The following is a 24,855-nucleotide window of genomic DNA, read 5'->3' as shown; positions in this document are numbered from 1 at the left end:
TCCTCTCTTTTTATGCATAGTGTTTTTTCTTTCAATGCTGTTTATTTTCCACTTCATCATCATCCCACTCATTCGCTCACTTATGCCTCTCTTTTTCAGATTCGACATTAAGCATCTGTCCGTCCAGGTGAATATCAAAAATAGACTGAGATTGTTTTTATGTCAGCACAGTAAAAGGACTGGTTACAGGCAGAAATGGACAACTAGAAGAAACTTTCATGTTGGAAAGCTGTATCTGGTAGGACGTCACAAGCATCAGCACTTGGGTCTCAGCTATTTATAATCCACATAAATGAACTAGCTAAATGGAATGGATGTCACATTTCATGCAAATGTAAGTAAAAATAAACTGCAGGAAGAATGCAAAGAAAGTTTGCACTGAGGGAATGCAACAAAGGTTCACTTGGCTGCTTCCAAGGAATGGTCGGGAAGGGATGGAGAAGGAAATAATTATCATATAAGGAGAGATTAAGTAGCCCAGCCAAGACTGCCTAAGAGTTAGAAAAGTGAGGAGTGACTTCCTTGAAGCAAATTCTTGAAGGACCTGCCAAAGAAGATGATGGGAGGATGCTGCCAGGGAGTCTAGAACCAAGGATCGCAGCATCAGAATAAATGGGTCAGTGTTTTAGAATTGAGATGTAGAGAAATATTTTTACTCAAAGATTTGTGAAGCTTTGGAGTTTTCTTCATGTATGCACTTTCATTGATTGGCAATTGTTCTGCTTGCTGCTGCAAGTTCCTTTTGGTCAGCAGCCAAACCATCTATTCTTACAAGGTCTACCAGAGGCTAACACCAAACAGGCAAGTTTCACATTATTTACACCATCTTGCTATGAAACCTGGAAAGCACAGTATCACTGAGGTAGATCTTCAGGATGAGATACAAGGCTGTTTTAAGTGCTTACAAAAGGATGACTACAACTTAGACCCTAACTCAGTGCTGGCATTTTTGTGCCTAACTCAGAACATCATGGCTTTAAAATTCCACAACAGAGACTCAAATGCATAATTTAAGCAAATTCACTTCAATGCAATATTAAAAGTGTTTCATGATCTGAGTTTATATTTGCCTTCTGGATGATGAGGATGAATCACAAAGGCTCAGATTTTGCTATCAGAATCCAAGCCAGGTTAATGGTATTACCTATTATGTGTGGGGGAAAAGGATCAGCAACCCCAGGAAAGGACTAAATGGCTAAATGTGAATGTCCAAATGCTGCTGTCCACTTAAACATTAAGAATCCAAAAAACAGTAACTTCCCCCTTGTCTCTCCAATTCATTGTTTTGTTTTCAGTAACTTGCTGCATTTGTCCAGTAAATAACCTTTAAAATTTCAAGGAAGTTCAGTTCTGTTATTGCAAGTGCATGAGACCTTGCAGTAACACTGTGAGTGTTAATGTCTCCCAATCAACATCTGTCACCAAAAAATAACAGTTATAAATGTTAAATGTGTTTATTTCAGGTTTTGAATTTTTCAGCATAAACAAGTAATCAAATTTTATGCTTTGAGTGCTTTTCCTTTTCTTGTTTTTTGCTTTCACTTTTATTCTAATTTGTCTCTCTTTTATCCTTTATTGGACATTGAATTCGCTCACTTTCTCAGTCCTTTTGCTGTTTTACCAATCTCAAAATCTCATTCTTTACGAAGATGCCTTGTTGCTTGTTCTGTTCACTCAAATTCCCCAGATTCTCTCTTTATTCATTGCACTATCAGCTATATTTAGTCACAACTTTACAGTCAGCTAGAGCGGAGATGATTAGGTAATTCCCTTGTCAATCAAGTGATGTGATTTTAATCAACTTTCTGCACATAATTTATATCCAACCATGCTCCACTCACTGTACTTTTCTGAAGAAATTATTCTGGTTTCATAGGGAAAACCTGTTGCATTTTGTTTCCTTCACTATTAAACAAACTCTGACTTCTGAGCAAATTGACTGTGTCTTAAATGGACTCTTGCTGTGGGTACTGCTTCAACAGCGAGTCTCATCTCCAACTCATTGGCTGGCAGTCTTTTAGAATTCAGGTTGTTTTGCAGTTCAATCAAAACATACTTACAACTGTGTAGCCATAACTTACCTATTATCAGTAGTCTGTTTAAGTGCACCGCCCCTCAAATTGCACAGGCAACAATCCTGCAGAATTAGGGTAAAAAAAATTACATAAATCATTTTATCAATACTTTTCCACACAAAAAGGTTAATTACTAATATTTTAGGGGCTGTAATTTTACAAATCTTAACAAAAGTACTTTAATATCTTAAATTATTAGGTTGCTGCCATTGTTATTTACTCTTTGAGTGTTATAAATACAAATTTGAAGCTGATATAAACACTTCAACTATGATCTTCACAAAAGACTATTCATAATACTCCTCCGTCGTGAAATATACATCACAATCTACTAAATACATTAGTCAAAATAGTACAATACATTTGAGATTCAGCAACTCTCAAGTGGAAGGATGAAAAGGATGAAGTTTTCCATCATCTGAAAAAGGTTGCTAGAGTAATCAACAATGAATTGAGAAATATCATAATCTTTGCCTGTTCACTTGCAAAGTCCTACAGCACACACATATATAATAACAGTAACAAATTGAATGGATGAAGCACGTACAAAATGGAAGCAGGCAAACATGAGCACAAACTTTCCATAAAACACAACTGGAGACTTCTGAAAATAGTCAACAATGAACAAAGACAATATAATTAATGAAAGGAGGTACAGTACATTATTATAACTGAAATTACACTTCTGAGCCATCACTTTGGATTCTTAAGGAGGTGAAAATGAAAATGGCACTTATGAGCTTTTTACAGAAAGAAAGTTTAAGCCAGTGGTATGCATTGGGAGGGATGGGGGGGGGGGGCAGGGAAGCAAGGACATGGAGTTTTTGAATAATCAACAAAAAAAAATTATGAACACACATTTCCCCTTAAGTTAAGGGTTATGTGTGTGTCCTTCCAAAAGTGAGCAAACATAAACTTCTTCACAAAATTCTTGATTTAATTTTATCCATAGAAATGAATTTAATGTGTAATACCTGCAATAAAACTTTCCATTAACACCTATGCTAACAGGGCAACTGTTCCAAATGGCACATCAGTTTTCAGACCTTGGGATAAAGAAACTCAATGCGGTGGAATGCTACAATTCCTGGTGTGCATCAAAATATAACTTATAGTTTACAGTAAAATAAGCATTTGTAAACCTTTGCATCTCAACCATGTGAATTGAAGGGTAATGAACGGAGGATGTAACTTCTTCACAACTGCTAGAATAACTAGATTTGTTTTAATCTGAGGGACTCAAAAAAAACAATTAAGTCATGAACTGAATATTTTTTATCCAACTTTGAAAGTAAAAATAATTTATACCATCAATGAGATCTTCTGCAGTCACAGGCTGCAAGTACAATGCAGCCACGGAACAGGCAAATGGGGAAGGATTCAAACAAAAATACAGAGAAGCTGTTATATTTTGTAATGCATCAACACTGGTTATGATTGTAGAGGGGTGATATTCTGATTTATTTTCTATGAATGAAGATGAGCAGCATGGAAGGGTTAATTTCTGCATGAATAAAGACATTGAAAGCATGTGCTCACTGCAGTCAGTCTCAGAGAGTCTGTCAGTAAACAAATAGAGTGACAAATAGAAACAGGATAGAGAACAATGTGAACTCTCTCCTTATACAGTATGGGAAGACTATAAGCAATATTGAACGTCATAGAATGTAATAAAAATCAAGGTGCGTGATGGGAATTAGCCCCATGACAATGAGTGATCAGGACTGAGATCATATAGGACCCACCCCCTCTCCTCTGCCAGTGTTTACCACACAGGTAACGTCAACCACTAAGGTTCCTTTGTGAGGAATGCAGAGGCAGAGACTATTAGTTTGACCTTGGTGCAGCACTCAATCATGGAAGGACAACACCTTCCTTTCTCATAGAACAGGCCTTGGTGGAAGTTGGGCCTACAAAGCACAAGTCAAGTGATGTAAATAATGACTGATTACAAGGTCTTTTTTTTATTATATTGGACTGGGTCTGTGTTGATAAGCCTCTGATAATGTATAAAAATGTCTCGATCTGTACAGTCGGAGATAAAGTGTGAACCAATTTTCTCCCACTTGCAAGTGTAAGATCAATCAGAATAAATATGCCTGAAGTATAGACCATGTGAATGTTCTTTTGCCACAACAACAATCACACCATTTTATTATTGGTCTAATATTTAAAAAATGATTTTTTTAATAAAAATAAACATTACCAACATGCTTTGAAATTTTAAAAAATCACTACTTGCATTTATATAATGCCTTTCAAATCTCTTCAGAATGACCCAAAATGCTTGACAGCCAATGAAGTTTTTCAGAACTGTCAGAAAGAGAGCAGCCAATTTGTGCACACTGAGCTTCCACACACAGCACTATGAGAAGGGTTAGATAATCTGTTTTGATTGTAAGAGTGAGAGATAAATATTGGCAAGTATACTGGATGACACTCCTACTCTTCTTAGAAATAATGCCATGGAATCATTTGCATTTATCTGAGATAATACCACTAGTATTATGCTGGAGCATCTTTGGTTGAACATTTTTGTGCATGCACTGGAAAGGTGTTAAGTGTATAAATCTGGTAATGAAGTGATTAGCAGATGGAATTTATTGCTGCTTCCCTCACCATGACCAAATGCAAGGTCATTACCCTTCTTGGGCAATGGGATTAGCTCTTGGAGCATCACTGTGAGCAATGATCTCCAAGGACACCCTATCCCACTACTTCATACTTGGCTTTAGAGGCTTCTTGGGCCATCCAGCACATAGGGCCTTCCCTTGGTTGTCTACCGCTTCCACTAAGAAGTTGGTGCTGGTGAAATGAGTTGCTAGCTTCTGGTGGTAGGGCTGCTGTGAGCAAGCCCAAGGTGGTCAACGCACAATTGCTGAATAAAGTGATTACCTCCCTCCTACAGGTGCAGGCGTGAAGGTAATAAGCACTGATTAGTTTCAGCAGGTGTACAATTCCTGAAATTACTCATGGTTACTATGCGCTAATAGGAAGAATATTGTGATTGATGCCTCCCAAGTGCACAGAAGTCACACAATAAGGTCAACAGAATAAACTGGCATTGACAACTATGCAGCACCATTGTGGTCCATTTTTCTGTGTATAAATGAATGTTTAGACAAGGTGTTTCTTTCAATATGTTCAACACTGTTCAAAAATATTACAGATACATCCAAGAGGTCATAACATGTTTTAGTAGTCTTTAAAATTATACTTGTAGAGTTTTCTGGTAAAGTAACAGAGAAGGAAAAGTAGTTGATGTTATATGCATGGACTTCCAAAAGTGAAAGGTGTTGCATGATAGGATTGTCATCAAGATTGAGGATTGCTGGATAATAGAGGCTATAGCAGAATGGATACAAAATTGGTTGAGCAACAAGGAAAAGAATAGTGGTGAAAGCTTGTTTTTTTTTTTGGATTGAAGGAAAGAGTTTAGAGGCTGATAATTGAACTGCTGCTTTCCTTAAAATATATAAATGACTGGATGTACATCACTGTTTCCAAATTTGCAGATGACACACTTTGTAGTGAGGTGCAAGGACAACAGTAATAGACTTCAATGAGATACTGACAGACTGCTGGAATGGCCAGTTAAAGCTCAAAACCAAGAACTGCGAAGTGTTTTACATTTTAGTAAAAATGTTAAGAGGCAGTATAGACTACACAGCACAACTCTAAAACAGGTATAGGAACAGAAAGTTCCGGGAATATGTATGCGTAGTTCAAGAAACTGAAAGGGCAGGTTGAGAAAGTGGTTAAAAAACACATCAGAATCTATGCTTTATAGAGGCATGGAACACAAGAGCATCATAAAATACTGGTTCAGTCACAAATGAAGCACCTTGTCCAGTTCTGGGTGTCACATTTTAGAAAAAGTCTGTAGCTCTGAGACTGCAGACAGAGATGGTTCCAGAGGTGAGGGACTCCAGTTATGAGTGTAGACCAAAGAAACTGAAGCTATTCCCATTGCAACACAGGTGTTTTCCAGAATACTGCAGCACAGGAACAGATCCTTCGGCCCACAATGTCTGCGCTGAACACGATGCCAAATTAAACTAAATCTTTTCTGCCTGCACACGATCCATATCCCTCCAATCCCTGCATATTCATGCGTCTATCTAAAAGCCTCTTAAGTCACCACTTTCGTATCTGCTTCCACCATTATCCTTGGCAGCTTGTTCCAGGCACCTACTGCTCTCTGTGTACAAAATCTTACTCCACAAATCTCCTTTAAACTTTCCCCCACCTCACCTTAAATGCATGACCCTAAATGCAGATCCAATCATGGTATTAAAAAGCATGGAAGGTATTGACAGAGCAGATAGAAAGGAACTGTTTCCATTGACAGGCAGGTCAAGAACCAGGGGTCACAGAATAAAAGAGATTGCAAAAGAACCAAAAATAGCATGACAAAAATGTTATTACACAGTGAGTGGTTAGGAACTGAAGTGCACTGCCAGGGGTAAGAGTGGAGCCTGATTCAATTGTAGTGTTCAAAAGAGAGCTAGTTAAGTACCTGAAAGGAAAGAATTTGCAGGATTATGGGGATAAGGACCAGCTGGATTGTCCATACATACAGCAAATACAGACTTGAAGGGCTGAATCTTCGCCTTCTGTGCTGTATCCAGTTATTCTTTGAATTTTGTACCCCAAATAATGTGAATCAGGTCAATTACACGATTTGGGGAAACTGTTTGCTTGACTAGCCCTTTCTGAACACTTCAGCTGAAATTGTATCATTTTCCCTTTGCTTTGGAGCAGACATTGCCCATGAGGCAAGTTCAGTCCTGTGTTGCCTGCACCAATTGTTTTGTTTTTTGGTCTTGCTGCTCTGTCAAGTGCAGAATGTTCCTTTCAACTAATACATCATAGAGCATGCTTTGGCCTTTGGCTGTATTTTTGATTCAGTCTGCAATTTCAGTGTGTCCTGGGTTCAAATTCTTCATTCAGTGCGTAAAAACAACTCTCATGTACCATGACATACTCTGTGTGAATGGTGTTAAAAAATCTCATGGAGGATAAAGGACTTCACACTGTAGCGTTCCTGTTTGATCAAAGAATGTTTCTGCAGACTGTGCGAAGTGTAGTCTTCAGCATTATTAAGAAAGGAATGAAGTATTAGTTTTTAAAACATTTTTTTGAAAAGGAAGAATGTAAATAGATATCAGAAAATAATTTTAAAGTAGGTGGCACATAACCTTGTCTGGAATGCTAATGAAAGTGCATTAGAGCAGAATTTTGGCTTTCCCATCTGCTTTGGTGAAGACCCCCCTCAAATCCAGGGATGAGGTAATTTGCATAAATTGGATGGTAGTCGTTTTAGATATGGCACAAGTGTACACACTTCGATGAAAATAAAAAAAACTACTGCAGTTGGAAATCAGAAATAAAAACAGAAAATGCTGTAAACAGCATTTTAGCAGGTTAGGCAGAATCTAAGGAAGGCAAAATGAAGTTAATGTTTTGAGTCAAAGACAGTCAGAACCTCAACCTGAAATATTAACTCTGTAGCTCTTTCTTCAGAAGCTGCCTAACCTGCTGAGTATTTCAGCTCGTTCTCTTTTTATTTCAGCAATACGCACCTCTCAGGCACTGAAATTCAGAGCACTGGCTTTGCTAAGGATTGTTCGAGGTGATGTGGCAAATGAGAACTTACCAGTCTGTAACAGTGGTTTGTCACTTTCTGTGTAATAGCCAGTTGTTGATAGGATTTAGCAGTTTGGAACCCAATTGGAGTAAAACTTTGACTATTGAATTGTTTGGAATTCCCAATTGTCTCACTCATTAGTTAGAGGAGTGTGAGCCAGTGGGTCCAGAGAGTGTGGGCCAGGTGACTGGATGGATTCAGGAGTCCGAAGTGCAGACCAAGTCGGTGGAAAGAGCCAGGGATCCAGAGTGTGGGCCAGGTGTGCAGCCTAGCTCAGGAACACTGGGGCTGGAACTTACTGGATTCTACTTCCCGCTCCCTGTAAACTCATCGGAATTACTAAAAAATTTAGTGCTATTGTGTAACATGTAAAAGAATGAAATAGTGTGTCAGAGTATTGAGGAACATCCAGTAGTCCAGGATATCTGCTAGTCTGGCACCAAAGTCCCATGATTGCCAGATTATATGTTTTACTGTAAAACTATTTGATGCCAACTGTGACAATTGAGTTAGCACTCCTATAAACATGAAGGACTGAATGGTCTCCTTATGTTATAATTTTCACGACTTAAAGCCAGAGTATGAATTCATCACTAATATCACAATTTATTGGGCAACCTTTGTTTAGTGCTTGCGAAGCAAAGACAAACTCCAAATCTTAACTTTACTAAGCACTCAATACAAGCCGACCAACATGAAAAATGAACAGGTTTGCTTTCAACTAACCATCGGACCTGACATTTAATGTCTGCTCATTGGAATCATTTGCATTGTTTTTTTCTGTACTGCATTAACAAAATAAATTCTGAGCTAAATTGATTGTCTTATACAGATGCACACAGTAAATTGAACTATAAAGATATGAATATTACTTGGGTATCTGTCCTCAGGTAACCTACAACTTCTAGTAAGCAAGAAATCAATCTAATTTCCAGCCTTTGGGAGCAAGGCTGAACAGTTACGTAGCCATGAGTAAACAATCAAAGTAGCATCAGCTTGATTCACCTACTAGCATTCTGAAAATCTGAGACACAAAGTCTTTGGTTTCAGTGTCAGTCGAAGACCTCAATGCATAATTATGCAGCACTGCTCAAGGAACAGGAAGAAAAACCTGCATTTGCATAGCATCTTTCATGCACTTTTCTGAAGTTATTGTAAGGCAACTTGATCGGCGTGGACCAGTTGGGCTGAAGGGCCTGTTTCCGTGCTATATAACCTTGGTACAATGTTTTTTCCATGAGCACGCACAGTGCAACACACTCATTAATGCTCTTCCTTCCCTCACTCTCTCTCTCACAGAGCAAGGCAACTCTCAATTGCAACCTACAACAGGGTCAGATTTGGCATATGTCGCACAAGCTCAGTTGCTCAGAGGATAGGCAGTCAAGGGTTTGATGATCACAGAACTAGAAGCCAGCCATGGACTTGACATTATTGAGTATAACAATGTTCATATCTAATCTTTCTCACACTATGAAGTGCTTTGAGAGGTTAGTCATGGCACGCATCAACTCCAACCTCCCAGACAACCTGGACCCACTGTAATTCGCCTATCGCCTAAACAGGTCTACAGAGGATGCCATCTCCCTGGCCCTACACTCAGCTCTGGAGCATCTGGACAGTAAAGACACCTACGTTAGACTTTTGTTTATTGATTACCGCTCTACCTTCAATACAATAATCCCAAGCAAGCTTGTCACCAAACTCTGAGACCTAGGACTCAACATCTCCCTCTATAACTGGATCCTTGACTTTCTAACCAACAGATCGCAATCAGTGAGGATAGGCAGCAATACCTCTGACACGATTATTCTCAAAACTGGTGCCCCACAAGGCTGCGTCCTCAGCCCTCTAATCTACTCCCTATACACTCATGACTGTGTGGCCAGATTCTGCTCTAACTCCATCTACAAGTTTGCAGATGATACCACCATTGTAGGCCGTATATCAAACAGCAATGAGGCGGAGTACAGGAAGGAGATAGAGAGCTTAATGGAATGGTGTCGTGACAACAACCTTTCCCTCAATGTCAACAAAACAAAAGAGCTGGTCATTGACTTCATGAAAGGGCGCGGTGTACATGCACCTGTCTACATCAATGGTGCTGAGGTCGAGAGGGTTGACAGCTTCAAGTTCCTGGGAGTGAACATCCCCAACAGCCTGTCCTGGTCAAATCATGTAGATGCCACGGCTAAGAAAGCTCACCAGCGCCTTTACTTCCTCAGGAGGCTAAAGAAATTTGGTTTGTCCCCTTTGACTCTCACCAACTTTTACCGATGCACCATAGAAAGCATCCTATCTGGATGCGTCACGGCTTGGTACTGCAACTGCTCTGCCCAGGACTGCAAGAAACTGCAGAGAGTTGTGGACACAGCCCAGTGCATCACAGACACCAGCCTCCCCTCCTTGGACTCTCTTTACCTCTCATTGTCTTGGCGAAGCAGCCAGCATAATCAAACCACCCAGGACATTCTCTCTTCTCTCCTCTTCCATCGGGTAGAAGATACAGGAGCCTGAGGGCACGTACCACCAGACTTAAGGACAGCTTCTACCCCACTGTGATAAGACTATTGAACAGTTCCCTTATACAATGAGATGGACTATGATTTCACGATCTACCTTGTTGTGGCCTTGCACCTTATTGCACTGCACTTTCTCTGTAGCTGTGTCACTTTACTCTGTACTGTTATTGTTTTTACCTGTACTACATCAATGCACTCTGTACTAACTCAATATAACTGCACTGTGTAATGAATTGACCTGTACGACTGGTATGCAAGACAAGTTTTTCACTGTACCTCGGTACAAGTGACAATAATAAACCAATACCAATATTATAGATGGTTTAAGCAAGCCCCTCTCATATGTCCAATCTCCTCACCCAGATTCAGATACCCAACACGTACCACCTCGCCAGGCCCTGGTAAAAGAGCCACGACAGTCAGAGAAGGAAGGCAGCAGTGAAAGTTCATCTGTCACTGGCTTTCATTAGTTAAGATCCTGGCATTCTGCACATTGTAGATGCTAATTTATAAGCAGGAACTGCATATGGTAATTCAGCTGAACAGGGGAAAGAGTAGTATGTGTCAGATTACTGGAGGTTACATACCAGTTCCGCCCTGCAGGATTCAATTGAGGACCATTATATGTCAGCTTCTGGGCAGAAGCTGATAAACACACACATTGAGACAGATAGGGCATTGTCCAACCTGCTTAAAAGCATAAATGAGAGTCCAGGACTAAGTGGAAATTTCAGCTCATATTTTGCACACAACCTGCTGGCCATTCTTTTCAGTATGGAAGAGCTGGCTATTTCCAAATCAACATTCAAGGATCCAACAATGTACGTTGACATAGGTTGCCGCACTAGCTGAAGCCACCTAACATAGGAGTGGTTTCATAAAAGCTCAGAGTTTGCAATGCAAGCTCATGTCTCAAAAAAATCACTGTTATCGTGATCTTCAAGGGTGCCCTGGTATTCGAGCTATCAGTCCTCAAGCAGATTGCTGAGCTTACCGAATCCCCGGGCAGTCCCACTGAAAAGATGGAATACAAATCCAGTGTCCTTTCTCACAATGACACCATTTGTCATTGTGATCCCGACTGCAGCCAGGTAGAGGTACAATTACAGCCAGCTGGCCCAGATTACTATCATTCACAGTGAGATAGTGCAGTCTGAAGCTAGGCATCCAAGCCTGGAAGTGTTGATGGTCTCCCTTCAAGGCTATCTGCAACCACTTCCACCCCGAGGCAAACATGCACCATTTTGCCTGTAGTCTTGGGGGAAGCACCTTGTACAAGCAATACCGCAGGCAAAAGCACACAGTAAGGCAATGCACCGCATAACAGTTGCGATGTGTTCCTCTTAAATGAATAACTAAAAATGTTTGACACATTGATTAAGTGACATTGAGATGATCAGTGCATACAGATGGCAACATGGGAACAATGACAATTTGGGTTTCTCTTTATTCATGAGCATTTATGGGTGTTGGGCATTGCTGGGAGAGAAGCATTTATTGTCCACACAGGAAAGAGAAAACAGAATTCCAGATGAGGATAATGGATGACTTGAAGTCCATCTTGCAGATGTTAATGCATCGAAAAGACAACTGCCTTTGGCTTTTTACATGTCCTAGATTGAGACCTCCACATGATGGGCAGGAAGCCGTTATGCGTTGCCACTGTTTGGAAAACCGTCACATGGTAAGCATTACTTCAATGTTGTGCAGTGCAAGGTCAGCATGGTTCACCAGGTTGTCAATGCACCAGGCTGCTTTATATCATGAGGTAGTGTTCAGTGTATTCAGGATTGCATAGGAGGCTATAGAGACAAGTAGGGAGCATTGTTCTGTGCCTTCTGGATGCTGAGTACACCTTCCACATCCCTGACTTCAGCCTTTCAGATGTTTGAACATTTTTGCCAAGTTACTTGGATCTCAGAAATTATATGCCTGCTTTTGGTAATTTTCTAGTCAGTGTTAATCCCCACGTTTTTTTCTGGTGGAGAATAGGCAATACAAATTCTGCTCAATACCAAGAGGACATGGTGAAACTTTCACTTAGAGATAGCCCTTCCCAGGCACATGTGTGGCCCAATAGTACAGTACCTTTTCACTGACCATTTCAAATCTGAATAGGAATGGGGAGTTGTGAAATTTTCTCTGTTTGTGCCCTGGGTTTGTAGGGTGTGGCCCTCATGGGAATCCCGGGATTATAAAGCATGCCTTGACTGCACACCCATTGGGTGCCTCTCCTCATCGCTGTCCGTTGCCTTCCTCCTTCCGCAGCTGTGCGGGGGGAAAAGGCTAGGCCCTCATAATGGCCAGATTTTATAGCATACAACACTCAATGACAAAGCACAAGACTCTTGTTGGATCGTACTGTGGGTCATCGCTCGAGCAGTCCAAAACTTCATTTTGAGGATCCTGATGGCACCTTCTGTTGAGCTCCTCATGGCAACATGGCTATGGTTCTAATTGCATTCTTCAGCACAAATAGGGAACCTGGACTGCAATGAGGAGCCAAAAATAGAGGGAACGGCCCCTTGCCCTGCAAGAGTTAACAATGTTGGGCATAGCAATGTAAATGTGTCAGGCATAGTGGACTGCCTCATAAGTGCATCATGTGAACTTCTTAGATTCATGTAATTGATCCTGAGGAGTTTTTTTTTTAATTGGTGGTAACACACTAACTGGACTCTCAGGGAATCAGGTTGATAAATTACTCCTGTTCACTTGCGGAGCCTGGAGCACCATTTAAAGGTTATCACTTGCTAGACCCAAGGAAAACCTATAACCCTGGGAAATCCACCTCCATATGACAACTACAGGTCAATCAAAATAACGTTTCATTCCCCTCTCCTTTCTCTGATGCCTTGTTTGCAACATCAAGGCTCAATCTGGGAAATGTGGCGTATAATTACTGCCTTCTGCAAGTGATTCACAATTAATGAGTTTGTTGTTGTGAAGTTCAACATGACAATGACTTTCAACTCTGCAGGAAGAGAAGGCAAAGCATTAATGTAATGTTGCAGCTCTGCCATGGTTGGATCTCCACCATTATCTTAGACAAACATAGATTCTGTTCACATTGTTTCTTAAAGGTATGAGCATGGTTCCCAGAAGACTCTTTAGAGAGAGCCGATCCAAGCCTGCAGCTTTTTCTCCCTCCTGTAGCCTCCTTTCACAAATTTGCTGGCCTGCCCTTGGTTCCTCTAAGGCATGAGGGACAAATGTGTTCCAATGATATGCAGTAATAAAACACAACCTACAGCTTAACACTAACAAAAGCTTGCTTCAAGTTATAAAACCACAGTATTAAATGCAATTGACTTCCTCAAGTCAATCTCCAAAGCAAATCACAAGCAACCGATGATCTGTTTGAAAAGTGCAAGTTCACAACTGTTCTCTACTATTAAGACATGTTTTCCTATGCATGGTCCACACTGGATGATTTCCTATGCATGGTCCACACTGGATGCTAATTTTAAAGCCGTCAAACAATTTCACAAAGATGGTGGACTACTAATTGCAAGAAGATGGTGGACTACTAAGATGGTGCAACTACTAATTGCAAGAAGGAAGCCACATATGCACACACTACAAGAATAATGTGCAGGCAAATTAGATGTTTAGAATTCAAACTCTATTTCATACCTCAAATCAAAATAAATCACGCACCAAGTAACTGTGTGTCTGGTAACTTTCCTTTTATACTTATTATCTACTTCACTGGCAAAATGACAAGAGGGAATCAAATTCATTTTTTTTAAGTCTCTTTCAGCTTTGTTAAAGATGTTTTAATGGACTGATTGAAAAGAAGTTACCATTTGTACATTGCTTTATAACTTGGTTAACAATTTTGAATTGATATTATCATAACCTATACAATACTGATTCTAGTATATTTTTCATTCTCTCATCTGACTTCAAGTGCAAAAACTAGCATTCATGGAGAGACATGAACACAGGAAAAGGGCAAATGTAGCAAATCCAATCAGCAAAGCTTACCAATGAAAGGAATAGGACCAATTAATTAAATTGTTCCAATGTTTTGGTAAATTGGTTGGAGTCTTGAATTTTCCCTCAAATTTACAGATAAAGCAGTATTTACACAAAAGAACTCAATAAATTACATATGGATTGAATTCCTCAATTGCAATGATGCTGAAACCATCAACATTCACTGCCCTTCTGCCGTGAAGCTTACAACAACTTCTGGAGAATGCATAATGAAGAGATCAGACACTGCTATCAGTAATTCCCAGCTCTTACACAGAATGAGATGCTTAACAGTTTTTTTCAAAATAAATTTCAGAAATCAATCATTTGATAAAAAGCAAATTATTTACCAACTACTTAAGCTGAAAAAAAATCCTAAAAATACTATGCTCTGGTTCACAAGGTTGTAGCTTTTAACGATGTACGAAGTTAAAACCCTCTCACCCTCAGGATCTAATTTTATTTCTTGTATTATAATTTCCTCAGAACAATATTTCAAAATATGCTAATTTAAATAAGAATAAAACTCTATTTATATATGTTTACCAAGTTTATATTTCACCTTCTATCTTAAATCTCTTTTATGTTCCTTCTTCCATGCTCGGTAAAATGTTGAAAAGGTTAATTAAAAATCATAGATTTCCTATCCTGTTTACTATCTGCAAGAATACTTCAATATGATTGGTTGCTCAGCCAGCTTGAAGGCATCATTATTGTCTGATGCCAGAAATCACCCCAAACAGAAATCTGATAGCACCCTAGATTAGAAGTCAATATCGACTTATATATCAAAACTATTGAAAATACATATCAACAATATCGAAACTCCACACTCAATATCACCATATTTGTGCAGGAAACATGAGGAAGGTGGTAATAACTACCACTTTGCACAGGGTGCAAAATGCAGGATATGTTGCTTAACTCCTACTACTCTGAAATCCTGCTCTGCTCCCAATTTTTTAATCAAATAAATTTGTACGTCTATACTTTTAGATCATCTTTAAATATGCCATTACAGTTCAACTTGAAAGTCTCAGCTCTGCAAAGCATTGGGCATGAACTTGGTTTTACCTGTGAAGTGACTTAATGAATACCATGTAATTTTTCCTCTGTTTCCTTAAGAACTATGGAAACCAGTTAACACGTGTCTATAATCCTTCAAATATTACAGCTTATTTGACCTAAGCTTAAAAAGAAGTTCAATTTTCTCAAGTCCTCGGTCAGTTGTAATTCCAGCTAGAAATTCCAGCTAGATTGTGGTGGATTTCAGGAAGTCAAGGAAGATAGATCTTGGTCCAGTGTTCATTGGTGGCAAGGCTGTGGAGAGAGTCTCCAGTTTTAAATTTCTGGGGGCATACATCACTGAGGACTTTTCCTGGGCAATACACACCTCAGCTGTCATTAGGAAGGCACAGTAACACCTCTGTTTTTTGAGGAAACTGAGGAGAGCCAGACTGTCTCAGAACATTCTGGTGAACTTCTACCGGTGTGCGGTGGAGAGCATCCTGACATACAGCATTACTGCTTGGTATGCCAGCTGCACTAGGAAGGAGCAGAAGGCTCTGCAGAGGGTCATCAAGATGGCCCAAAACATCATTGGGACTCAGTTACCAGCGATGGAGGACATTTATCAGGCTCGATGTCGGAGCAGGGCTTTAAACATCATTCGAGAACCAGCTCAGCCTGCTCACTACCTTTTTAAATTACTCCCCTCTGGTAGGGGATACAGGACAATACATGCACACACTACAAGACTGAAACACAGCTTTTTTCCCCAAAGCTGTTAAATTGTTGAAATATGGACTGACACCTCCTGTACATACATACATACACATATTATGTCTTCCCCCCTTTACTGGCTGGACTCATCATGGTGTTATTTAATATATTGATATGCTGCTGATTATCATTATTATTATTATCATGGTTCAGTTGCACACTGTCTTTTTATATTTTTTTATACTTTATATTTGTGTAAACATGTTTGTTTTATTTTATAGTTATAATTGCTCTTATTAATTTACTGTTTTGGTTTTTATTAGGCAAGGGAGTGCCATCGTAATCTCATTGTGTTGTTGTTGCAGCAGTACAATGACAAATAAAGAATTCTTGAATCTTGAATCTTCTTGAAATTCACTCAAAGCTTTCATTCAAAAGTTTATATCTTTTCCATGTGCCCAACTGAACCACCATAAAATCTGGATCAACAAACAATTTGCTGGAGAAACTCAGCAGATCGAGCAGCATTCATGAGGGAAAAGGAACTGTCGGCATTTCGAGTCATAAACTTGCATCCGGGTCCTGGAAACAATGGAAAACAACAGATCTGGAGAAAACGAGAAACTGAAAGTTCATACTTTTAAGAAAAAACATACTTAGAAAAAAGAATGAGATTGATAAATCTCCCAGGCCTAATGACTTAAAAACTGATAATACATTAGAGGTGGCTTTGGAGATAATGAATACACTGCTTGTTATTTTCCACAACTCCACAGAATCTAGAACAGTTCTCAGTCTGGAAGGTAGCAAATATAACCCCACTAGTGCAAGGAAGGAGGGGGAGAGAAGATAGAGAACAATAGTCCAGTTAGCAAAACCTCAGTGGTAGGGAAAATGGTGGAATCAATTATTAGCAAGGTGGTAACAAGGCTAAATACTAAAAAGTGAAAGCAAGAACAACAGGACAGAGGTATCGAAGGTTGTGTTGCCAGGTATATGTGTGGGACGGAGTGTCCCAACATTGACTCCTGACTCAGTCATTCAGCATGGAAACAGGCCCTTTGGCCCAAGTCATCTATACTGATTCTTTTGCCCAACAAGCTGGTCCCATCTACCTGCATCTGGCCCATAGCTCTCTCCTATCTTATCTAGATGGCTCCTGAATGCTGCTAATGTGCCCACCTCAACCACCATTTCTAGCAGCTCATTCCAAATACACACCACCCTTTGCATGAAGCAGCTGCCCCTAATGTCCCTTTTAAATCTCTTACCTCTGATCTTAAACCTATGCCCTCTTTGTTTTAGCACCCCCTCCCTGGGAAAAAGATTGTGTGCTTTCATCCTGTCTATGCCTCATGATCTTACATACTCATCAAGTCTGATGGTATCAGGTCAAACACTGGAAGGACTCCACATCTTGTTTGCCGCTACCATCTTTCCTCAGCTGTTGAATTAGTGTTCAGCTATGCTGAAGAAGATTTGAAAGATGCATTGAGAAAAGCAAAGGCAAAAATGTAATATGGGAAGAGGACTTCAATTTCCATTTCCAAGATTGGTATGATGGCACCACCACCAACACAACTGGCTGAGTTTTGAAAAACATAGGTGGTCAGTGAACCTGTAACACAGGATGTCATGTTCTGTACAGCAAAAGCAGCATTTAACAGACAGCCAGGTGATCTCACAACCGACAGATTAGATCAAGGTTCTGCAGCCCTGCCACATCCAGTCATCAAAGGTGGTGGACAATTAAACCAGTAGTGAGAGCAGATGATTCCATCAACATCCCCATCCTCAATCATGGTTGGATCAGCACACGAGTACCAAAATCAAGGGTGCAATCATCTGCAGCTATGAGTGCCAAGTGTGTCATCCTTCCTTCCTGTGGTCCTCACCATCACAAAGTCAGCCAATTCAAATCACTTGACCTGATAATATAGAAACAACTGAGACCACATGACCAGACATACCAGTTGCTTTACAGAAGATGTGCATTCTCAAATTAGCTGTCTCTCTAGCCAAGCGAGACCTGTAAAGCTAAAAAATGAGTATCTCCGTAGAGCTTAGGTCCAAACATTGGTTAAGGAGTTCAATTTGGGAGGTGAGATGAGAAAAGCTATCAATATATTTAAGTGTGGCATCAAGTAGTCCTTATAAAACTGAAGACAATGGGCATTAGAGGGGAAAAACACCAACAGGTGGGGTTGCACCTCACTCTTAGAAAACTGTTGTAATTGTTGGAAGCTAATCATCTCAGCACAAGCACAATGCTGCAGGAGTTCCATTAGGGCAACGTCCTAGGCCCAATTATCATATATCATTTCATCCTTCCCTCCTTCATAATGTTTGTTGATGCTTATATGGTCCTCAATTCCATGTGCAATTCATCAGAAATTGAAGCAGCCTAGTTTGTGTGCAGCAAGAGCCAGGCAACAGACAGGCATGGGCCGGTAAGTGACATGTAACATTCATGCAATCCAAATGAAACAACCATAGACCATTGACATTCAATGGCATTACCATCAAGTCTTGCACCACTTTGATCCTGAGGAACATGGGGGTCACCACTGATCAGAAACTCAACTGGACCGGCCACATAAATACTATCATTAAGAGGGCAGGTCAGAGGTAGGGTACCTTGAGGCACAAGACTCACTTCAATATCCCAAAGCCTTTCCACCATCAAAGTGTGATGGAATACTATCCATTTGCCTTGATGAGTGCAGCTTCAAAAATATTCAAGAAGACTGATACTATAGGAAAAAGCAGCCTGTTTGATTGACGTCCCATCATCCCTACTAAGGATTCATTCCTCCCACCAGCAGCACACCATGGCTGCAGTGTGTACCATTTACAAAATGCACTCATTTCTTGTCTTGGCTAGTCTGGCAGCACCAACCAAGACTGTGATTTCTACCATCAAAGGCAAGGGCAGCAGGGGCATGGGAATGATCAAATTCTTGTGACATCCCTATTAAGTCACATGCCATCCTGAGTAGAAATAATTCCTTTACTGCTGAGTCTAAATCCAAAAACTCCCAACTATTTTATCAAATTGATTCCTGGGATAAGGGTAGAAGGAGGGTGACTGTTTTGTCTGGCTGCGAAGACATTGTTGTTTTATCATCATCATCCCCGATTCAAAATCCTGCAAACGCAACTAAAATACTGTGTAAGTAACTTCATCACAAGATCAACAATTTCAAATTACAATCTTATCAAGGATAGTTAATAATGGGCAGACTCAAGATAGAGGGGCTGAGCCAGTCAGAACCAAGATGAGAAAATTCTTCACCCTCAGGGCAGTGGATCTTTAGAATTCTCTATCATTCTATTATATTAAGAGGAACAAGGGGTATGGGTTAGAGCTCTAAAGCTGTGATGAAATAATTGATAACCCATGAACTTAATGAATGGTGGAACAGACACAAGAAGCCAAATGGCCTACTCCTGCAATTATTTTTCTGTTCTTAAATGCAAGCCTTGCCACATCCTGCAACTGAATATTAAAGAAAAATGTTGCAAAGACCAGATACAAGAAAGAGATCTAGACCATCCATATTAATACAATGGCTACTTGAAAAGTCACTCACCTTCTGACACCCCAGAATCTATCCATTATCTAAAAGTCAGAAGCGTTGCTGGATAAATTTCACTTGCTTTGAAGAGTGCATCTCCAACACCACTGAGGAAGCTCAACAGCATCTAGGACAAATTAACCAACTTGATTGGCACCTTATCCTCCATCATGTAAATTCACTCCCTACGTACCAGTGCATCATTTACAAAATGCACTGCAACAATTCACCAAGACTACTCCAACAGCACTTCCCAAACGTGACTTCTTTCACCTAGAAGGACAAGGACAAGGGCTATAGATGCTCCATCACCCATCTTGACTTGGGAATATATCATTGCTTCATCATTGCTAACAAGTCCTGCAAACCTAATTAAAAGCACTCTGTGATTAACTTCATCATTAACAACCTGCATAATGCTAATCACCACCTCAGTAACATAACTCTTAAAAAAAAAGACCACATTGCACTATAATGAACTTTATTTTTTGGTTCTAATTGTGTTCTTTCTTGCATAATTCTTGTGTAACTTATGTTTATGTTTTTCTTCTAAATATTGTGCCTCTAATGCTATGTGCCTATAATGCTGATGCAAGTAAGTATTTCATTACACCTGTGCATACATGTACTTGCGCAAATGACAATAAACTCAACTTGACTTTGCTCTCAATCAGCACCTGAACTACATTCCTGGCAATAATCAGGACCTGTCTGTAACATCTGGCTCACCACAAGTAACGCAACAGTTGTCTGGAGCAAGACAAAAATATGCACCCATATAGGTACAGAGTAAAAAAAAACAATTCAGTTTTGAAATTCTTCAGAACTATCATCAGTCAATGCAATGCAAAGCACTACTCTTCAAAAAGTACTTAACTTCCTGTAAAGTACTTTTGGACATTGAGCTGATGAAAGCCACCTCATAAATGCACGTCTTCCTTTCTCCAACCCCACCCCCCTCCCCACCTCATACAATTTTTTCAGTGGAATCCCCACGTTTGAATTCAATTTGCATGTATTAGTTCAAAACGAAATGAAAAATGTATCACAAAAAATACAAAAATGAGTATGCTTTTCAATGTCAGGGAGCCATGGCATCAAACTATAAGCTGGAATGATCAAGAGTAATGAATCTGGTTGTGGTAACAGCAAAACCTAATTAAGATTCACACCTTTGAATTGAAGAAGATAAATGAGCATGTCAGACCCATAATGCATACAGTCAAACTTGTACAAATGGCCAAATCCAAAAAAGGAACTATCAAAAAAAAATTAAGAGTCCAGGATAACTTGAGGTATAACAGATACAATCTGCTATTCTAAAACATGATTGTGGATTACTAATTAAGAATGTCTTGAATGCACCATTTATAACACGAAATGTTGCACGTGCATCAAAGTGCAAGGTAAAAGGCAAGTGAGAAACTGCTGGCTCTTTGCACATTCACTTTACTTTGTTTCTATAAAAGCAGATAAACCCCTCTAATTCTAAAACTGGAGCCATGCACAGTTCCATCACTGATCTCCATCTATGCAAAAGCTGGCAACTGCCATTCTGTTGTTACACTAACTGACTGACTGTGGGATGGGGGTGGGTGGGCTGGTTCTAAGGGGTCAGGGAGTAAAGATTCTGGAACAGTGGACCCGTGGCTCAAGGAAGAAATGACAGATACCAAAAATCATGAGGTAAGAGGGGAAGTTCAAATAACAGCCGTACTCTGGTGTTGGGGGAGCTAGAAGTTGGGAACTTTCAGAAAGTGGAGGAGAAAATGATTCTCCCTTTCCTGTCCTTAGCACAGTCCACCGAAGGCTCATCATTTCCTTCCATCCAGTCCATCTACATGGTGTGTTACTTCAGGAAGGCCGGTCGTATCATCAAGGATGCCTGCCACCCTGGCCATTCCATTTTCTCTCTTCTACCTTCTGGAAGAAGATACAGAAGCTTGAAAGCCCGGATGTTCAGACTCAAGAACAGCTTCTTCCCCAGTTATCCGACTCCTGAACCAATCACCTCTTTCACATCCCCTTCCTGATAGTGCCGCCACATTCTCGTACTCTTAACTCTACCTCTCTCAGTTATTCCACTTTTGTATTTCTTTTTACACTACATCAGGGTGCACTACAATCTTTGCACCATTCTGCATTTTTACACTCATTGTTTTTACTCTTGTGTTTGTTATGAGGGCTAGATCTGTGGCATTCAAGACCGGTGATCCAGAACCCTACAAGAAGTCCAGGTATGACCTATGGAAGGCCACCTTAAGATAAAAAAGGCCATTCTGTGTGAAGTTAGAGACACAGATTGATGCACAACAGCTGTGGCAGGGTTTCCATGCCATTACTTCCTGTAAGGCAAAACAAAGCATAAGTGGCAGTGATGCTTCACTCCCTGATGATCTCAACACCTTTTATGCATGCTTTAAAAGGGAGAATAGCACTACACCTATGTGAAACCCCACAGCATCTGGCAATTCAGTGAACTCTGTCTCAGAAGCCAACATCAGAACTTCCTTCAAGAGGGTGAACCCTCGCAAGGCATCAGGCCCCGACAGCGTAACTGGCAGGGTACTGAAAATCTGTGTTGACCAATTGGCTGGAGTGTTCAAGGACATCTTCAACCTCTCACTGCTGCAGACAGAGGTTCCCACCTGCTTCAAAAGTGTATCAATCATACCAGTGCCCAAGAAGAGCGGGGTGAGCTGCCTCAACGACTATTACCTGGTAGCAATCGCATCTACTGTAATGAAGTGCTTTGAGAGGTTGCTCGTGGCTAGAATTAACTCCTGCCTGAGCAAGGACCTGGACCCACTGCAATTTGCCTACCACCACAGCAGGTCTACAGCGGATGCAATCTCACTGGCTCTCCACTCAGCTTTGGAACACCTAGACAACAGCAAAACATATGTCAGGCTGCTGTTTATCATTTACAGCTCGGCATTCAACACCATCATCCCCTTAGTACTAATCAACAAGCTTCAAAACCTGGGCCTCTGTATCTCCCTCTGCAATTGGATCCTCAACTTTCTTATCGGGAGACCACTGTCAGTGCAGATTGGTGTAACATCTCCTCCTCGCTGCCAATCAACACAGGCACACCTCAAGGATGCGTGCTTATCCCACTGCTCTACTCTCTCTACACTCCATACTGTGTGGCTAGGCACAGCTCAAATACCATCTATAAATTTGCCAATGATACCACTGTTGTTGGCAGAATCTCAGATGGCAATGAGGAGGCAAACAGGAGTGAGATAGATCAGCTAGTTGAATTGTGTCACAACAACGACCTTGCACTTAACATCAGCAAGACCAAAGAATTGATTGTGGACTTCAGGAAAGGGGAAGTCGGGAGAACACACACCAGTCCTCATTGAGGGGTCAGAGGTGGAAATGGTGAGCAGCTTCAAGATCCTGGGCGTCAACATCTCAGAGGATCTATCTTGGACGCAATACATTGATACAATCACAAAGAAGGCACGTCAGTGGCTCCACTTCATTAGGAGTTTGAAGAGATTTGGTACGTCACCAAGACTCTTGCAAATTTTTACAGATGTACGGTGGAGAGCATTCTGACTGGTTGCATCACCGCCTCATATAGAGGCTCCAATGAGCAAGATTGAAAGAGGCTGCAGAAGGTTGTAGACTCAGTCAGCTCCACTCAGGCACAACTCTCCACACCATCGAGGACATCTTCAAGAGGTGGTGCCTCAAGGCGGCGGCATCCATCATTAAGGACCCTCACCATCTGGGTCATGCCCACTTCATGTTACTATCATTGGGGAGGAGGTACAGGATCTTGAAAACCCACATTCAATGTTTCAGGAATAGCTTGTTTCCCTTCGCCATTAAGATTTCTGAACAGTCCATGAACCCATGAGCACTACCTCGTTATTCTTCTTTTGCACGATCTATTTTTGTAACATAGTAATTTTTATGTCTTGCACTGTACTGCTGCCGCAAAACAACACATTTATCAACATATGTCAGTGATAATAAATCTGATTCTGATTTTCTTATTACTATGCATACTGTCTACTCTGAGCTTCATGCGAACAAGGGATTTCATTGCATCCTGGCGTATGTGACAATAATCTACTATCCACTATTCTACTTCATCTGTTCTCAACTACAGAGAACACCAACTTGCAAAGGCAAATGCAATTTCATTTTCCAAGTGCTATAATCAGATATCACCTGGTCAGACCTAACATGGCCAGAAAATCCAAATGATAATCCTCCAGAATTGCCTCCAATCAGAATTTGCAACCTTACTCCACCAGTATGTCCAATACTGTTATGCTATCAATAGCCCCCCATCATGCTCCAGTACTTTAAGCATTACCAACAGTAATAAAGAGGGAAGGGATCCCAAACACCAGGTTGCAAGGTACTAAAGCCCTCAACAAAAACAGAAAATGCTGGAAACACTCACTAGGTCAAGTAGCAGAGTGAGGAAAGCAAAAGAGTCGATGTTTCATGTCGACGGCCCTTCATCATAGATAGAAAAGTGAGAAAGTAAATCTATTTTGAGTTGTAGAGGAGGAAGGGTAGATAAAACAGAGGTAATGTCTACAATGGGGTGCAGGCCAACATTTTCAGAGTAAAAATTACTTTAAAACAGCAGCTAGGAGACAAAATAGAATAAAACAAATTGAAACAAAAAGGTACAGCCACATCTCAAGAGAGATAAAAAATGGGGAGGTTACCTGAAATTGTTAAATTCAAAATTAAGTGATGAGGCCTGCCACATGCCAAGACAAGATGCCATACTAGAATCTGTGATATAACCTTCCACCCACCTCATGACTTCAGCACCCGCCATTTCCTTTCTAAGTTTAGGATTCACAATTCACCCCCTTCCCCTCACTCCTTATACCCAGCTGCCCATCCTGATCTTCAGCAGAACACCATAATTTTCAACATCTTCAATGGGATTCCACCATAAAACACATCTTCCCCTCCTTTCATCATGTGGAAGGCAATGTTCCCTCCATTACTCCCTGGTCCATGCTTCCATCTCCAGCACTCATCTTCGAACAACACTTTCCCATGTCACTGCTCGAGATGCACCATCTGACCTTTACTAGTCCTTACAGAGGAAGCTGCAATTTACTTACTTCATCCAATTCATGGTGATGCATTCGGTGTTCACAATATGGTCCCTCTATGTTGTAAAAACAAAAGTGAACTCTGTCTGGGTGAACTCTTTACAGAACACTTCCATTCAGTCTGTAAAGGTGACCCTGAGCTTCCAGTCACCTTTCACTTTTTTTCTTGCCTTCTGCTGCATTCAATTCCCAACATTGCTATCACAATGCCCAATGTAAGCT

At 40.6% G+C, this 24,855-nt stretch overlaps 1 protein-coding gene across 3 annotated transcripts in view; it reads right to left on the bottom strand.

Moving 5' to 3' along the window:
• Window positions 1-24,855, bottom strand: part of LOC127572583 (lysine-specific demethylase 4C-like) — a 276,139-nt gene that overhangs the window by 90,176 nt on the left and 161,108 nt on the right. For all 3 annotated transcript variants that reach the window (XR_007956643.1, XM_052020000.1, XM_052020001.1), the window contains exon 16: window positions 2,082-2,137. Coding sequence is in view for 2 of the 3 variants with exons in the window: in XM_052020000.1 (XP_051875960.1) it covers window positions 2,082-2,137 (56 nt within the window). In the remaining variant the exon portion in view is untranslated. The remainder of the gene's footprint in view (window positions 1-2,081; window positions 2,138-24,855) is intronic.

The sequence above is a fragment of the Pristis pectinata genome, chromosome 7 (assembly GCF_009764475.1).
Source record: "Pristis pectinata isolate sPriPec2 chromosome 7, sPriPec2.1.pri, whole genome shotgun sequence".
In the NCBI taxonomy this organism is placed as follows: domain Eukaryota; kingdom Metazoa; phylum Chordata; class Chondrichthyes; order Rhinopristiformes; family Pristidae; genus Pristis; species Pristis pectinata.
Note: the sequence above shows the minus strand (reverse complement) of the source record. Positions and strands in the feature narration are given on the sequence as shown.